At 41.7% G+C, this 18,573-nt stretch overlaps 1 protein-coding gene across 1 annotated transcript in view; it reads left to right on the top strand.

The window, feature by feature from the left end:
* DNER (delta/notch like EGF repeat containing) overlaps positions 1-18,573 on the top strand; it is a 354,000-nt gene that overhangs the window by 223,399 nt on the left and 112,028 nt on the right. Inside the window, exons 3-5 of the mRNA XM_077488540.1 lie at positions 2,813-2,907; positions 6,577-6,743; positions 15,673-15,818. Of these exons, the coding sequence (XP_077344666.1) occupies positions 2,813-2,907; positions 6,577-6,743; positions 15,673-15,818 (408 nt within the window). The remainder of the gene's footprint in view (positions 1-2,812; positions 2,908-6,576; positions 6,744-15,672; positions 15,819-18,573) is intronic.

The raw sequence follows: 18,573 nt of genomic DNA, 5'->3' as shown, positions 1-18,573 counted from the left end.
CACTACTTGCTGAACTGTCAAAAATGTCAATCCATGTATCCATGCTGGCTTACAGCGGTAGTAAAGTCCGCTTTGTGATTTTTATGTACAGGTAAGCTTATTATAAGGCTTACCTGTAGGTAAAATTAATAGCACCTAAACATGAACTGTTTAGGAGATATTCACCCTGGATGCAGGAGGTGACGTCACAATATGCTGGACCTTCAGAGCTTCGCGCAGGAGCCGAGGGCTCCCACACGCATGCGTGTGAGTGAAATTATTGCGACTGCAGCCACTCATACAGCCAGAGCTGGGAAGAAAGACTTGGGAAAGATGGAAGTCCTGTCAGTGGTGACAGCATGCTGTTGGAGGGCTTTGTTCTAAGGCAGTGATGGCGAACCTCGGCACCCCAGATGTTTTGGAACTACATTTCCCATGATGCTCCTGCACTCTGTAGTGTAGTCGAGCATCATGGGAAATGTAGTTCCAAAACATCTGGGGTGCCAAGGTTCGCCATCACTGTTCTAAGGTAAGTGTTTCATAATGTGCTAGTGTGCTAGATATATACTAGCACATTATGCAATTTCCTTACAGGTGTTTTTTTATTTTATTTTAACTGCCGCTGTTTACTACCGCTTTAACACTTCCAGATATATATTACCTTTCACAGAAATTAGTCTACTCCTCCTGATAATTCTTACATCTGCTTTTTTCCAGAGCGATTGAAGGATTTAGCCATTTTTGTTCAGGCTTTATTCAGGGTCAGTGTTAATTTTGGCAGCAAATTTCGACTTATTTTTAGTCTTATGCCCTGTGCACACGGTCGGACTTTCCGACGGAAAAGGTCCGATCGGATTATGTTGTTGGAAAATCCAATCGTGTGTGGGCTCTATCTGACTTTTTCCGTCGGAAATCCCGACGGAAAAAGTTTGAGACAGACGAAAAACAAGCTCTGGACTGCCGCACTCTTCAGAAGACCACTTTCTTTTATTAGAAAATCACATCACAGCTCAACAAACACAGTGAACAAGGAAAAATTGCTGAAGTTTCGCACTAGTTGTAGTGCTTATTCATCTGCTATGAATAAGCACTAAAGCTAGTGCGAAACGTCTGCAATTTTTCCTTGTTCGCTGTGTTTGTTGAGCTGTGTTGTGATTTTCTAATAAAAGAAAGTGGTCTTCTGAAGAGTGCGGCAGTCCAGAGCTTGTTATTCGTCTGTTGCTAGTGGTAATAGCCAGCACCTGTGGCTTCCCAGCCGAAGAGACAGTTTACAGCCTTCATGTGTGCTCCTGGAGCGGTGAGATCCCTTCTCCTTCATATTACAATTTCTGGAAAAAGTTTGAGAGCTGGAACAAAATTTTTCCAACAACAAAATCCAATCGGACTTTTTCCGATTGTTTGAAGAGAATTCCGAAGGACAAAGTGCCACGCATGCTCAGATTCAATTACGAGATCAAAGCTATTGGCTACTAGCCTCTACGTAGTCCCTTCGTACGCAACAAACGTCACCTTGTTCCGAATGAGTGGATTTTCTGACAACTTTGTCTGACTGTTTGTATGCAACACAGGTTTCGGCCCGAATCCATCCTAAAAAATCTGACGGATTTTGTGGTCGGAATGCCCGACTGTGTGTACAAGGCATTAGTCTTAGGACTAAAATGGCATTTTAGTTTTAGTCCCATTTTAGTCTTCTGCAATTGTTTTAGTTTTAGTAGTATTTAGTAGACTAAATCTCCAGTACATTTTAGTCAACTAAAAAACTAAAATCTAATGGGTGTAATTCAATTGTAATGCGTTAGTTAACAATTCTCTACAATTTGCAAACTCATTATATACTGCTGGAGTGAAAAATCGAATATGTTATTTATTATTACATTGAGGCATGAACATGCACTACAGAACAGTGTTAATTCTGAAGTAAAATTTTAATTTAGTTTTACTGTTAGTCTTTTGACTAAAATGGCATTTTAGTTTTAGTCCCATTTTAGTCTTTTGACTAAAATGCCATTTTTGTTTTAGTCGTATTTTAGTAATTTCAGTTGTTTTAGTTTGAGTTGTATTTTAGTTGACTAAAATAATATTCATTTAGTCGACTAAAATATTTTAGTCATTTTAGTCAACGAAATTAACACTGTTCAGGGTCAGGATCTACTTCCTGCCCTGCCATACTGATGCCTCTGCAGTTCTTGGTTATGCTTACAAATGTTTGACACAGATTTGCCGTTTCCTACATCCTCTCACCTTGCGAATTGCTAGAAGTTTACAGTGTTATAGTCCTGTTAGTGGGGGAGAGGAGGCAGAGGAAATGCTTTCTCCTGCCCGCAGCAGAGTAATGACATCATCTCAGCCTAGGCAAAGTCACTGAAGAATGGCTTTTTAATGCTAAGAGGTGGAGCTTTTCTGAAAAATGTCACTTTTTACCTGGAATCTCTGAGCATACTACTTCTCGTCTTATTCTGCCACTGAGAGTGACAAATGGCAGCTTCAGTTGTTTATTGTGATATGTCAAGAATGTATTCCTTCACAGTTACTGAAAGGTCAGCTCAAAGTAGCCAGATTGTAAATGTGTCTGCTGTGCAACTTTCAGGAATGAAGGATGATAGACAACAATTCAGACACTTGCTTTTCCTTTCATACCTGCTCATTGAAGTATTAGTTGCAGTCTGATTCATTGCTACAGACTAACCCCTAGGTGGTTCCTTTACTGCGTTCCACCTTGACATGATTTCTTGAGTTGCTATAGGAAGCTATTATGTTATATGACGTCTAGCTGGAGTGGGCGTAAGGTCCGTAAAAATAGCTTTATAATGGTTTTATTTTCCTGTCATTGCAGGTGATTGCAGACGTTGCATGTGGAAATGCCAGTTCTAATACCTCCTCAGGTGGGCGGCTGGTGACATTTGAAGTTCCAGAGAACACATCAGTGAAGTAAGTTTTGATATACAACGCTCATATGTTAAAGCCGAACTCCAGGCAGATATAAAAGACACCTATTAATCTACCTCTGTATTCATTAAAGCGGAGTTGCAGGCTGTTTTCAGTTTATTAAAAGTTGAAAGCAACAAAAAGCATAGCTGCTGACTTTTAATAAACAGACACTGACCTGTCCCACAGTCCAGTGATGTGGCCGCCCAAAGCCTTGCTACTCTCCCCCTCTCCACGGTGCCACCATAGAAACTGTGGTCACCCGGCCGTGACAGCTTGCGGGTTCACGGCTGGGCGCACACTGCGCATGCACATGCGCAAGTTGCGCTGCACTCTCTGAGTGGACAGGCAATCTTCTGGGACCTGTGACTTGTCCCAGAGATTGCTGAGAGGGAGGGGCCACCTATGGGGAGAGGAGGAGTCACCTAGGCTGACTGAAGTCAGAAGCAGGAAGTGGAACAGGAAGTCCCTCTCAAAACTTGGCACCCACCCGCCCCCCCCCCCCAAAAAAAAACTTACATGCCAAATGTGGCATGTAAAGGGGCGAGGAGTGCTTAAAGCAGAAGTTCCACTTTTGGATGGAACTCCGCTTTAATAAAGCATAGCATTTATTATTATATTCAAGCAGTGTATATACCTGGATCTGACTTGGTATCAGTCTAGTGCAATCCCTGTACAGCAGAGGCAGACTGGGAGATGTAGAGCATAGATCGGAGAAGGATAGCAGGGGGCAGTCATGTGATCACACACTAAATGTCAGAGTGGGATTTCAGCTCTTCCGTCTGTAGTGTATAGATCGGAGAAGGAGAGGGGCGGGCGGTCATGTGACTGGAGATCGGCAAGGTGAAATAAGGTATTTAGCAGAAGAATTTAAAAACACCACAGACACGATGTGGTACATCTTGTCATAGCAGAGGGGCTGGCAGTGATTGTGAGCATTGCCTTTACAACACTTTAACTATACAGAATCATTGACAACATTTTCTTATTTATGTTTGGCAAGGTTGGTCCAGAGGAGCTACAGAGGAAGTTCAGTTCAGGAAACTCCCTCAGATGGTTATAGGAAACCTTGTGTTTCATTCTTGTGTACACTAGCAAGCAGCATATTAAAAGAGAAGTACGGCCAAAGAGTTTTTGGTCATACTTCTTTTGTGGGTCACTTTTACTCTTCTTTGACCCAGAGTCAGCTTATAGCGGGTTATAGTGGGCTATTGGTTGCCTATCAACTGACGTCACAGAGCCAATCCAGGCTCTGGAAGGATCCCTGCCTGATTGACAGCAGGCTCTCAGAATACAACTGAGATTGGAAGTCAGCTGCCTTATTCCCCTCTCCAGCCCATCCTAGAGAAGCACAGCGGAGGGCAGTGACTTCCAGTGACTTCACTCTGCTTTAAACAGACCAAGAACTGAGTGATCAATGGTCATGTGATTTCTCAGTACTTAGTCTTAGAACTGATAGTGCAGCATTGAAGTGAGTATGGATGTTTATTATTTTCTTCTATAACCCTCAGACCTCTCCTTTAAGGCTTCTTCCCCTGGGTTCACGTTGGACTTTTGCTTGTTTTGAGTTGTTTTGGCAGAGGGAGGGGTGCTATGGGAAACATAGAAAAGTTTGATCAGCATGAGCAGTTATGTTTGCCCAGCACGTTACTGGCTGCTGAAGTTGGATGTAGCTTTTCAGATTGCCAGCAGTTGGTGAACTCACATAGTTTATTAAGTAAAGCAGTCCAAATGGCAACGTTAAGTCAGTGATACAAAAATAACCAACAATTAGGAATCACAATCATCTTTCACTTTAGTAAACTGAACTGTTGGCCTGGATATATGGTTTTCCCAGGATTCGGGTGTCATCTGCGGAGACATTCTTTACCTTTTTGATGCAGAATAAGGAACAAATTGTTTACCATGCCTGCATTTTTTCAGCATAATCAGCAGGTTCTGGTGTTCCAAGTGAGGACTGACAGATGTCTCACCTCCTGTTTTCAGCATCTGCCAGTCTATAAACAGCTTTAGATTCAGAAGGTACTAGAACCTGGGGAACTGGGGGTGCAATATGTTAAATCTTTGTGCAGCCTGCTGGGTGGCTATGTATGTAAGAGATGGCAGTAGCAGTTATGTTAGGGAATAACTAAATTCAAGAAAGAAAAATGTATTATATTGCAGATACGTGGTTGCTGCTTTATTATTAAATTTTTTTTTTTCTGGGTGGTAGTGATTCCACGTCATTGCACAGCATTCTCAGAAAGTACAAAAATTACCATTGATTTTGCCAGAAATGTGTTGTCCTTGTCCCTTCGAGTAATGCTGCATACACACGACTGGACTCTCCGGCAGACTTGGTCCAGTGGACTGGAATCCGTCAGACAATTACATTGTGTGTGGGCTCCAGCAGACTTTTTTCCCCCAAAAATCAGATGGACTTAGAAATAAAACATGTTTCAAATCTATCCGATGGACTCAAGTCTAAAAATCGGGACAACCGTTCGTCTGTTTGCTAGTCCGACGCACCAAATACGATGCAAAGGTAGCTACTGGCTATTGAACTTTGCTAGTCCCATTTACATTATACGTCCAAAACTAACGGACTCTCGAAAGGAAGTCTGTTTCGTTCAGAAAGTCCATCGGACCTCCGCCGAAAGTCCGTCGGGAAGACCGTCGGACCTAGTCCGTCGAAAAGTCCGGTCATGTGTACACGGCATAAGAAGCACTCTTGGAATAAAAAAAAGTTATTTTCCTTCTGTGAATGGTTACTCATCCATGCCTCATTTCTTGAACATGAACAAAGGCAGACATGTTTGAAGCGCAGTCTAGATGGCAGCCATGGCTCTCTATGTAGATATAGTGGTGGACTGAGTGTAGCCACCCATGGATAAGTAGTGTTATATTTTCAGGATTACCAGGTGAGAATAAAGAAAAAGCCTGAAAAATTTAAACAAATGCAACCTCATCTAGGGATTGGTAAACATCAATATATCAAACACTGTTTAAAAGAGAAGTATGGGGTATGTAAAAAAGATTTAAAAAAAAACGTTATACTCACCCAGGAGGGTGCAGCATCAGTCAATCACCGGCTCGCTGTTCTGCCCCTCCAGCACTCACTAGAGCACTGATCTGGGGAGGAAAGGGAGCAACTGGCTCAGTCTCCCAGGGGCACAGCTGAGAGGCTGAGCCAGCTGCCGATCCAGGCATCTGGGTGGATCCTGACTGTAAAGTTGAGACCTTTCTCCAGCCTGGACTGGCTGAGGGATATCAGCTGACAGCGGGTTTTAGCCGGCTGTAGTCTGAAAAGGGATCACAGGAGTGCAGAACAAACTGCACTCCTGTGATCCATAGGAGACGTATGGCCAAAAAAGCTTTGCCATAACTACTGCTTCCCTCTGCTGCTTCTGTGTTGTCCTTTCTTGTTCAAAATAATCTTTTGTTTAGAAGATCACTCCCTGGGAAGGCTCTAGAAACATTTTTGTATTTTAATTGCAACTACATTTTTGACATATGAAAATGATAAGAAAAACAGGTGTTTTGCCAAAAAAATAAAAAAAAATAGGTCGCTATCTTGTTTGTATGCTGTATGCCTGGAGTGGAATTTATCCAGGTTGTCAGCATCCTTGCTAACTTTTCATCTGACAATTAGATGTGACAAGCTGATACCTTCCTGTGTTCTTGGATCCCTAGAATCTCCCAGGATGCTACTGCTTTGCTTATTCTGCTATGGAAAGTGACAGCTGTAGGCTTCAACCAGTGTTCCCTTATAGACGGCCGGAGTGTCACTCTACTGCAAGCTCCAGGAGGCCTTGTCTTTCCAGAAGAAATGCTGACTCTTGGAAACAATCATTTCATTGGTATGTAGGCTACTGTCCACATTTTACTGTATGCCATTATGTTGGGGTCTTTTTTGTATCCCTTCCTACTTGTTTCTCACACAAATAGTTTTGTGGGGTCTTTGTGATTTACTGTCATAGGCAGCACTCTGTAAAAACTGGAAAGTAAAAATCTGAAAATAGAAATCAAGTTCATACTCATGGTCATCTGAATGATTCATAGCAACACAGTTTAATACAGTAAACATTCTTTATGCATTGAGAGATATAGGTCGTCATGTGCAGAGTGAAGGTGGCACTATGTTAAACAATAATGCCCTGTACACATGGTCTGACTTTCTGACGGAAAATGTGCGATCGGATCTTGTTGTCGGAAAATCCGATCGTGTGTGGGCTCCACCTGACTTTTTCCGTCTGAATTTCCGACACACAAATTTTGAGAGCAGGATCTAAAATTTTCCGACAACAAAATCCGATCATTTAAAGACAATTCCGATGGAGAAAGTGCCACGCATGCTCAGAATAAATTACCAGACGAAAGCTATTGGCTACTGCCCTCTTTATAGTCCCGTCGTACGTATTCTACGTGACTGCGTTCTGAACGATCGGATTTTCCGACAACTTTGTGCGACCGTGTGTATGCAAGACAAGTTTGGGCCAAAATCTGTGGGAACAAATCTGATGGATTTTGTTGTTGGAATGCCCGACCGTGTGTACAGGGCATGACAGGTATACATCCAAGCAGTTTTACCCACCAAAGGTTGTACATGACACACGCTTCTCATTGCTCAGAGATAGCATGTAAAATATGTATATCAATTATAAGAGAACTTCTACACATCAGACATTGTTGGAAACTTTTTGTACCAATTCTAATTATTTTGTGTCTTGTCACCTGAATAATCTGGAAACTACCTTCTTTGCTTAAAGTGGAGCTTTACCCATAACAAATTGATAAAAATAATGTTCTCTAGCAAGGAACAAACATTCCACATTAATAATTATTCTACCAAAATTAGTGTGTGCTGTACATTGTGTCCAGCATTGCTCCTGTTTCAACTTGCTGGAGGCTGCCATTTTGCTGAAGCCCAGAGCCCAAGAACAGCAGTAAATCAGCAAATAGAACTAAACCCATTGATTTAAAGGTTTCAAAAAACAGTTAGATTCCTGGAATGCCAGGATTGCTAACTGTAATATTTTCTTGTGTCCTTAACCAAACTGTCAAACCATCAATTGACTGGTGTCATAACTAATAACAGGCGCAGCATCATAGCAGTTGCAGATAAAGCAGAAACAGCTTCCTTGGCTGTAAAGGATAGGAGGGTTTAATTCCACTTTAGGGCTGTCAGCAGATTGGCCTCTACAAGCTCAGCATTTTTTCTAAAAATGGAGAGCAATTGAGCATGTTCAGAACAGGGTGAGACAGTGAGGGTGGATTTACTAAAGGCAAAAAGGCTGTGCACTTTGCAAAGTGCAGTTGCACGCTGCAAGAGCAGTTGCTACCAGCATTAATTTTGTCAACTAAAACATTTTAGTTGACTAAGTGAATACTATTTTAGTCGACTAAAATACGACTAAAACTAAAACAATTGAGATGACTAAAATATGATTAAAACTAAAATGGCATTTTAGTCAAAAGACTAAAATGGGGCTAAAACTAAAATTACATTTTAGTCAAAAGACTAATGCCCTGTACACACGGTTGGAAATTCCGATGGAAAAAGTCATATCGGATTATGTTGTCAGAAAATCTGATCGTGTGTGGGCTCTATCAAACTTTTTCTTTCAGATTTTCCGACGCACAAAGTTTGAGAGCAGGATCTAAAATTTTCCGACAACAAAATCCGATCGCATAAATTTCGATCTTGTGTAGACGATTCTGACGGACAAAGTGCCACGCATGCTCAGAATAAACTAAAGCCGCGTACACACGGGCGGACTGTCTGGCCAACTAAGTCCGTCAGACAATCCGACGAACAGTCCGTCCTACTTTTGAATGAACGGACTTGACCACACACGATGAACAGACAGTCCGTTGAAAGCTTGCGCGATGACGTGTACAGCACGTACGACGGGACTAGAAATACGACGTCCAATACACTGCAATGCAACCTTCGGCCGTGTATATCCTTTCTGAGCATGCGCCATACTTAGTCCGTCCAACTTGCCTACTCACGAGCGGACTGTCCGCTGAAACCAAAGTTGGACGGACAATATTACGGAAATTCCGAAATACTTAGTCCGCCAGACTGTCCGCTGAAAAAGTCAGCTGAAGCCCACACACGAGCGGACTGTCCGCTGAAATGTGTTTCAGCGGACTAAGTTGGACAGACAGTCCGCCCGTGTGTACGCGGCCTAAGAGACGAAAGCTATTGGCTACTGGCCCATTTATAGTCCCGACATACGTGTTGTACATCACCTCGTTCAGAACGATCGGATTTTCCACCAACTTTGTGCGACCGTGTGTATGCAACACAAGTTTCGGATAAAATCCGTCTGAAAAAATCTGACGGATTTTGTGGTCGGAATGTCCGACCGTGTGTACAAGGCATCAGACTAAAACTAAATTGAAATTTGACTTCAAAATGAACACTGATCTGTAGTGCATGTTCATACCTCAATACCTTAAATAATATATGAGATTTTTCACTCCAGCGGTATATAATGAGTTTGGAAATTGTAGAGAAATGTTAACTAATGCATTACAATTTAATTACACCTATTAGATTTTAGATGACTAAAATTAGTTTTAGTCAACAAAAAAATACTGGAGATTTTAGTCGACTAAAACGTAGGACATTTCGGTAAACTAAAATGTACTGGAGATTTAGTCGACTAAATACGACTAAAACTAAAACAATTGCAGAAGACTAAAATGGGACTAAAACTAAAATGCCATTTTAGTCCTAAGACTGATGCTGCCTACACGCGATTGGAAATTCCACCAGCAAAAGTCCGATGAGAGCCTTTGGTTGGAAAATGCGACCGTGTGTATGCTCCCTTCGACAAAAGATTGAGAGCAGGTTCTCTATTTTTCAGTCGGAAAAAGTTCTGATCGGAAATTCTGATCGTCTGTAGCAATTCCGACGCGCAAAATTCCTACGCATGCTCGAAAACAATTCAACGCATGCTCTGAAGCATTGAACTTAATTTTCTCGGCTCGTCGTAGTGTTGTACGTCACGGCATTCTTGGCAATCGAAAGTTCAGAGAACTTTTGTGTGACTGTGTGTATGCAAGCCAAGCTTGAGCGGAATTCTGTCAGAAAAACCATCCAAGATTTTTCTGACGGAAATTCGGCTCGTGTGTACGGGGCATAAGACTAAAACTGAATCGAAAATTTGCTCCCAGAATTAACACTGGTTGCTACAAAGCTTAGTAAATGAGTAGAATCTCTGCTGACTTCCATCATCCAATCATGTGCAAGAAAAAATGCTGTTTTTTTATTTATTTTCCTTGCTCTCGATTGGGTATTTTTTGCAAAGCTAAGCCTTATCTCATCTACCAAGCTCTGGAGCAGCGCAAATCTTTTTACCTTTAGTAAATCAACCCAGTGTATTCCTGAATTTTAAACAGTATAGGCACTAATTTTTAATGATTTACATAGCTATACCTGCAAAAGAAGCCAGCCTGAGGTGATCTAGCAGGACTTCATTTTCTGACTAAAGTTCCAGTTTACGTAAAAATTTGAAAATAAAACAGAGAACTCCTAAAACAACCTTTATTTGGTAACCAGTGGAAAGTCCCAATGTCATTATTGTCAGTGAACCTGCAAAAACTCCCAAACCTAGTCAATCTTAATACAAAAGAATGTATTACATATTGAATGATCCTCCTCCGAAATATCCCACAGTGTAATTAAAAGACAAGTTTGACAATGTTGTTTTTAAAATGACCGGGAGGTGAAGTCCCATAGAACCTGTCCTGGTAGTGTGTCCAATATAATAAAATGGACCTATGAGCAAATATGAGCACTGATGATAGTCCCAAATCAATGATGACGGACCTTCCAGCAATTCAATGATGTCAGTGAGCATTGACATTGTTGATTTGTTGGAAGGTATATCTGCTTATGTGGGTAGTATATTGAATATGGAAACTTCGAACACTACCTGGTTGGAGAAATCATGCTACCTGTAGATGCAAGATAAAACACAGAAGAATGTGCATCTAAGTGTAGTGGATATTGGACACTTATTAAAAAACAACAAATGGCAGTTCACATAAAATCAATAAAAATATGCTTATCATTGATGATAAGTCCTGGTCTCAGCAAAGGCAAGACATCAGGGCATTCAAACAGGATTGACAGATGTGGAATCTGCAACAGCTGAGAAGGGCATCAGAGGGGTCCAGTCTAAGTGCAGCATTATAGATAATGTGGATAGCACTAGACAGTTGGCCAATCGCTCAGAAACAGCTGGGAAGTGCATGAAGTGGAAGATAGTGGTGATAGTTGATCAGTTTAGCAGCTGTCTGAGTCAAAATCCAAAGCATACTGCTGATATCTGAGTTGTATATGGTGTCCAGGCAATCAGGAAGCCAAGAAGGGATGTCAAGGGGGCGTGGCTACACATTTTGAGGTCTGCCTCTTTGTCAAGCCTTGAGGCTTGAGTGAGTTGCCAATTGTCCTGTGCTATCCGCATTACCTTTACTATTATGCTGCACTTAGATTGGTGCCCTTCTCAGCTGTTACAGGTTCCACATCTGTCAATCCTGTGTGTATGCCCTGATGCCTTGCCTTTGTTGAGACCTGGACCTATGATTGAAGATAAGCATATTTGTACTGATTTTATGTGAGTTGTCATTTGTTGTTTTTTTAATAACTGTACGACTTCCAGTACACTTTGCACAATCTGTGTTCTATCTGCAATTATAGAGATCTCTTCAGCCTCCTGGAGGTGCTGCTTAAAGATGTTCTGGATTCAGCAAAAACGTATCCCCACAAGCTATAAGGATCTGTTTATGGAACTATACACCACAGACTTCTCTGGACATTTTTATATGTTTCTCTGAATTCCCATATGCAGTTGTGGTCTAAGAACCCTAGTTATCCCTTTGTACCATTGTCTTTGTGTAATTTTACTATTCATATATGTTATGTCCTGTTTTGCTGTTGATTTATTATTTTATTTTGTGACATAATGGTTTCCCAGCCCTGATGCAGTCCTTTACTACATTTCCATTTATTAAGTTACACTTTGGCCTTCAGAACCTTAAAACACAGTGGACCATACAAGGGACCTTCTACAAACCTAAACAAGCAGCAAGGGTTTTTCTTAGAAAGCAGTGGCTTCCTTCATTGAATAGCCTATGAACCAAATTCTGGTTTTTATAGTAGACTTATAAAGAAGAGTGGTATTTAGTATAAGCAATGCCTCCACTCTCACTATCGTTGTATTGATCTTTATAGAGTGTCCTCTACCAGGCAATGTAGACTTGTACTGCCTTTCATTTGTCAACTATCTGTTCAACCCTGGACTGGTAGAGGCACAAGCTAGAAATAGTTTTCTAATCTTTTGATTGTGCCACACTGCTCTTTATTAGTGACTCTGCTGCCTCCTAAACAAAGTAAAAAAAAATCTCCTTGCAAAAGAAGACTACAGGTCTATCCCTCTACCTGTGATTGGTATCTATGCTCTCTTGAAGACCTAAGCTGTATAAAGAATCTTCTGCATCTGACACACTTCTGCCACTCTATGTCACTACAGGACCTAGTAATAATTTAAAGTGTTACTAAACCCACAACAGTAAAATCAGTCACTGTGGAACCTAAGGGCTTAATCCTCTCCATTGTGTAAAACGGCGGTTTGATCCCGTCTTCAGCCAACAAACTTGTCTCCAACATTTCCCGTCGGAAAGTTTGACCATCTGTACGCGGCATAAAGCCTCGTACACGCGGTTTGATTGTTGGACGGCCAATCGTCTGATTTTTGTCAAAAGGGCATGTGCAGGATTTTGTATAGCATACTAACTATCCACAAATTGCCGTTTGGCAAACACAAACGTAGTGACGTACTATGAGGGTATAAAGACGAAGTTAATTTCTCAAGCGCCAGCCTTTGGGCCCCTTCTGCTAATTTCATGTTAGTAGAAGTTTGGTTAGCATTGATTCATGATTTTCAGATTATACAAAACAAATTCTTTTTAAAATACGTTTGGCATCAGTTGCACCAGCAAAGCAGCTTCATTATTGTCCCATTAAAGAAGATGAGAATTTTGACACTTCATCAATTAATAATAATAATTGCCGCATCATGAATATTAATTCTAGATCACGAACAGTAGTTTACAAGACCAAACTCTTCCCAGTCGTTCATTGATTCCAAGCATGCGTGTTTGTACTTTAGACTTTTGTGTGACGGATTTCTGTACTGACCATCCAAAAATCAGACGTTGAGTTCACATCAGACAAAAATGTTATCGCCTGCACATCCAGCTTTTGTCTGATGTAAAAGGAAAATCGTCTGTCAAATGCACCATACTACGATCCGAAAATCCGCAGACAGCTCGTCTTTAGACTTTTCCCTTCTGATTTTCGTCCAACAATCAGACTGTGTTCGAGGCTAAAAACACTGTTACTTGTGTTCCTGAAACATGCTGTCGCTCACATGCATAAAGCTAATGTAAAAAATGGCAGTGCTAAGAATACATCAAACAATTATATTGAAAACTGTCTTCAAAAGTTGTATGTGACAGGTGGTGTGAAAATCAGTAAGAAAGAAAGCTACACAGTAGAGTCTACTGCAGTCTTATGGCCTGTACACAGAATCCGAAAATGGGACGAAAAATACCGATTTCGAAGCGATCATGTGATAATCAGATTGTTAGTACAGAGCTTTCGAGAGCCGATTGCGACAGTTCATCTGACATTATCCGATCGGGCAAGCACAAAAAAAATTCTCGTACGATACCAGATTGTACAATTTTCGTTTAACTAGTACAGTTGTTGTGCGAAAATACAATAGAAATACACTACAACACAAGACACTACATCTGATTTTTTATTCTGTCGTATGACAATTTCTCGTAACTTTAGTAACCTCTCCATTTTCAATATGGGACTTGCATGCAAAAAAAAAAAATGGACGTTCTGTTGTCCGATTTTTGGATGGTGTGTATGGACCATAAGGCCTGATTCACACATATGCATTTTTAGTGCTTTTTGCATTTTGCAGATTTGAACTACAGACCATTTAACATGGATTCCTATGGAACACGTTCTGTAGTGCAAATCTGCAAAATGCAAAAAGCACTAAAAATGCATAGGTGTGAATCCAGCCTTACTGAACTTGTATAGAGCAGTGCCTCCTGTTGTTGCAGGGAATTAGGCTGGATTCACACCTATGCAGTTTTAGTGCTTTTTGCATTTTGCAGATTTGCACTACAGTCCATTTAACATGGTTTCCTATGGAACACGTTCTGTAGTACAAATCTGCAAAATGCAAAGAGCACTAAAACTGCATAGGTTTGAATCCAGCCTTAGGCCGCGTACACACGGGCGGACTGTTCGTCCAACTTTGTCCGCTGAACAGTGTTTCAGCGGACAGTCCGTTCGTGTGTGGGCTTCAGCGGACAGTTTCAGCGGACAGTCTGACGAACAAAGTTTTTCGGAATTTCCGTAAGACTGTCCGCTGAAACTTGGTTTGAGCGAACAGTCCGCTCGTGTGTAGGCTTGTTCGGCAAACGAAGTCTCGCGCATGCTCAGAAAGAATTTACACGGCGAAGGTTCCATTGCAGTGTATCGGACGCCGAATTTCTCGTCCCGTCGTACGTGCCGTTCACGTCATCGCGCAAGTTTTCAGCGGACTGTTCGTTCGTCGTGTGTGGTCAAGTCCGCTCATGCAAATTTTGAACGGACTGTTTGTCAAACTGTTTGACGAACCTAGTTGGGCGGACAGTCCGCCCGTGTGTACGCGGCCTTACAGATTAAGGTAAGCTGAGTAAGGCTGGGTTCACACCGCTGCGGCAGCGAGAACCGGATGTGATTCGCACCGCACTGCAGTGCAAATCACATCCGATCTCTGTGTGATGCGAGTTCAGCCATACAGATAGTATGGCTGAATTCGCATCGCACCCGCCGCAAACTCGCACGGGACCCTTTTTTTTGGTCCGCAGCAGAATCGGATCGCATGGGTGTTCACACCATGCGATCCGATTCCTGTCCGAGTTTGAAGATCGCACTGCGATATGCGGACTGATCTGGGGGTGTCATTAACATTTCACTGACACTCCCAGCAGTCCGCATAGGGCAGTGTGAACTGCCGGCGGGAGGCATGCGATGCGGGAAAACGCAGCAGATTCGCGGCGTTCCCGCATCGCTCCGGTGTGAACCTAGCCTAAAACTTCTGATTTAAGCACAGCTGTACTGTTTACTTGATAGCATTAGTAGTTCATTGATTACTCTCACTTGTTTGGTGTTGCTCATTAAATCATTTGAAAGAGCAATAGAAAATGTGTGTAAATCATAGGCATGCACACAGGGTGTGCCAGATGTGCACCCCCTAATCACCACATGTGCATTAGCATTATCCTGGTGCGGCACCAGGTGGGTGATTGGGGGTGCCAGTGACCAGTGTAAATGCCTGGAGTATATTAAATGCTAGGTTAAACTTTAATAACACGTTACACCAGTATTTATATGCTCCCAATCAACTGTCTCCCACCACCAGAGCCGCCTCCCTGTGACAGCAGGTGGCATTCACGTGTGTTTCAGATTTAGTGTGCACACGCTAATGCAATAGGCTGCGCATGCTCATGGTGTAAATTGTTAAAAATAGAACTTTATTTTTATTATTATTATTAGATCATATGTTAGAATCCATATGTACCGTACATAAATCCCAACATATGTTTGCTGACTTCTGTATATATATATTTGTAAATGTAGTAGTCGAGAATCCTTTAGCCCAGATATTCCATAACATGCTAACAATCCCGATTCCATTTTAGGTTTTGTGAATGATTCTGTGAGTAAATGCATTGTGGCCTTACGTCTCGTTGTGGTAGTTAAAGTCACTGATTGCGCACCAGAAGGCAGCAGCCCAGAAGCTCCACAGTGCTATGGCAAGGGGGAATGTTTTACTAGGAAGACTGAGGTGAGTGGAACAATGTGGAATTTGTAAGCATTTATTTTACAGCTTAAAATCTATTGATTGTGCTGTAGTATGCAGTAAGTGTTTGTAAACCCTAAAAATGATATCTCCTTCGATCTGTAAAATTATACCACTGGAAGCATTTTGATAAGTGCAACAAATACCTGTTTCCTGACAGAAATCTTGTCAGCTGATTACTTTATATTCTTTCTACCTATATTGCACCCTAAGGCCCCATGCACACTTGTAGGCAGGTACAGTCTATATTCTCCACTGCAGGTGGCGCTCAACCACAGTGGTATTGCAGGGGAGAGAAAGTCAATGGTTCCTCTGTGGTTTTCAGGGTCACTGGGGAAGCTATCTGATTGAATGCTGCCACCCCATGTGACTCTAGCAGCCATCTCGGGTGCTAATGTGGGTTGGCTCTCCACTTGGGTCCGGACCAACCCACATTGTGCCCCTCGTGACAGAAGCTGTCAACACATCTGAGACCTGCTTTGCTACACAATGATACATGCCATAAGTGTTCCTGGTCAGGTGCTTTCCTGGGTCTGTTGTGAATTACTGGATTCTGCATTGATACTAGACATGTGTGGTTCGTTTTGCTCCGAAATCTAAATTCGGACAAATTTTTTGTTATTCGGAAATTCAGATGTATCTGAATATCCAAATTACAATAGTAACAAATCTAAACGAATCTGAAATAACAAAACAAAATTCATCCGAAATCGAATTTGAAAGCTAAAATAGAATCAAATAGAATAGCATATAAAAGACTAGAGTAATGCCAAGTAGAATTTTGAAAAAGAAAGAATAAAACAAAACAGAATTGAAAATAGATCAGGAATAAGGGGGGGAATAGATCAGAAAATTGAATAGAAAGAAAAGAATAGAATAGAATAGAAAATAATAGAGTAAAACAGAACAGAATAGAAAAAAATAGAGTAAAACAGAACAAAACTGAATAGAAAATAAAATAATAGAATAGAAATTAAGGGAATAGAATAGATCAGAATACATCGGTAGATAGATAGAATAATAAAAACAACTGAATAGAATAAAATAGAAAGAATATAACCTTCATCTGAAATTCGAATTAAATTTGAATGCGAATGCTGATTTTGAATCGAATTTGAATTGAAAACGAATAATGGAACAAACGGAATTACAAAAACCAATTTAAGGAATTAACTAAATGAAATTATTTAAATAGTGAATCGAATCATTCTGCACATGTCCAAAGAGTCCAAGAGTCTGTAATTACTGCCGCAGCACAACGCTGCACCTCCCCACATACTGGATGTTTAACCCGGGTGCATTAAGGTGTGGGTAGAAGCCCCATCTAGACACAGCAACTTTCAGGCTCTCACCAAGTTTTACAGGATGCCAGCAGCAGGGCTGGAGGCCCACTGCTAAATGCCAGAGCCTCGTGCAGTGGGGTTTAAAGCCAACTGTGCAAAAGGTCTTATTATTTACATTATTCCCAGCTATATCTGTGCACTGAAAAGCAGCTCCCATCTATGTTATAGAGGAAGGCAATAATCCTGTCCTAGGGTGACAAGCTGTTTCTCCATAGATAGAGTACAGTGAGTTAGCATTGTTATTCTAGGACAGGTGGTGTGCAACTGGAACGATCGCCAGGTGAAAATAAGAGAAAAACCTAATAAAAAAAAAAATGAATAAAATAATACAGACACCACATAAAAGAACTGGTAAGCTGAAATATATAATATTTTTTTTGGAAGTGGAAATAAATTCACAGAAATGCTCACCTCCTCATTCCAGTGATGCGACCATTAATTCCTCGCTAGGCGCTGCCATCCTCTCCCTGGCTACTTCCAGGTGCCAGGTTTTCAGCCTCTCAATTGACCGGTTGGGGAATGACATCATGCTTGCAGTGGGCATTCAATAGAATACTGCAAGCAGGCAGTTACATGTTTGTTATTGCAGAAGAGGTATTGTATATAGGGTGACCACGTGTCCCGGATTGCCCAGGACAGTCCCACATTTTGCAGGTCTGTCCCCGGTACAGGGCACTTTCATTCTTGGACAATACAGTGTCCCGGAATTAAACTGACATAGCCACCCTGCACAGTGCATTCTGTGTCCTGATTGGGTAACAGCTGGTCGTTAAGGTCATCGAGTCCGCGGGTCACGCTGTATGCAGCAGGCGCGCATGCACCCGCTAGCCCTGCCAATTAAAGGGGACGTACAGGTATGCCCATTTGCCCACCGCTGCCATTGTGCCAATGTATATTTGCGTGCAGCGGTTGGCAAGTGATTAAACAAGGGGACACGGTACTTTGGGATGAGAGTGTTGTGTCTTTTCTCACACATGCCCCCCCCCCCGACCCCAAAGCACATCCCCTCATATTGATGGCATAAGGCCTGGTATGGTTCAGGAGGGGGGTCTGCTCACTCGTCCCCCCTTTTTTTTGACCTGAAAGGCTGCTTGCTTGGATAAGGGTCTGGTATAGATTTTTTTTTTTTGTTTGTTTGTTTTTTTGATGTGGGTTTCCCCTTAAAATCCATACCAGACTGATATGGAATGGGGAGGACCCCACACCATATTTTTTATTTATTTTTTGCTGGCAATTGCAACCGCGAGACAATTTAAATGTGATTTGACTTTTCTTTTTGTTTTTTTGTTTTTTTTCCCCAGATATGTCATTTTTGGTGCAGCAGGTTCTCTGCATGCTACAGATATGCCACTTTACAGACAGACTAAGGGGACCCCTGTGATGTACACTAAGGGGGT

Source organism: Lithobates pipiens, unplaced genomic scaffold (assembly GCF_037356315.1).
Source record: "Lithobates pipiens isolate NorthernLeopardFrog02 unplaced genomic scaffold, aLitPip1_a1.2 Scaffold_18, whole genome shotgun sequence".
Taxonomy (NCBI): Eukaryota; Metazoa; Chordata; class Amphibia; order Anura; family Ranidae; genus Lithobates; species Lithobates pipiens.
Note: the sequence above shows the minus strand (reverse complement) of the source record. Positions and strands in the feature narration are given on the sequence as shown.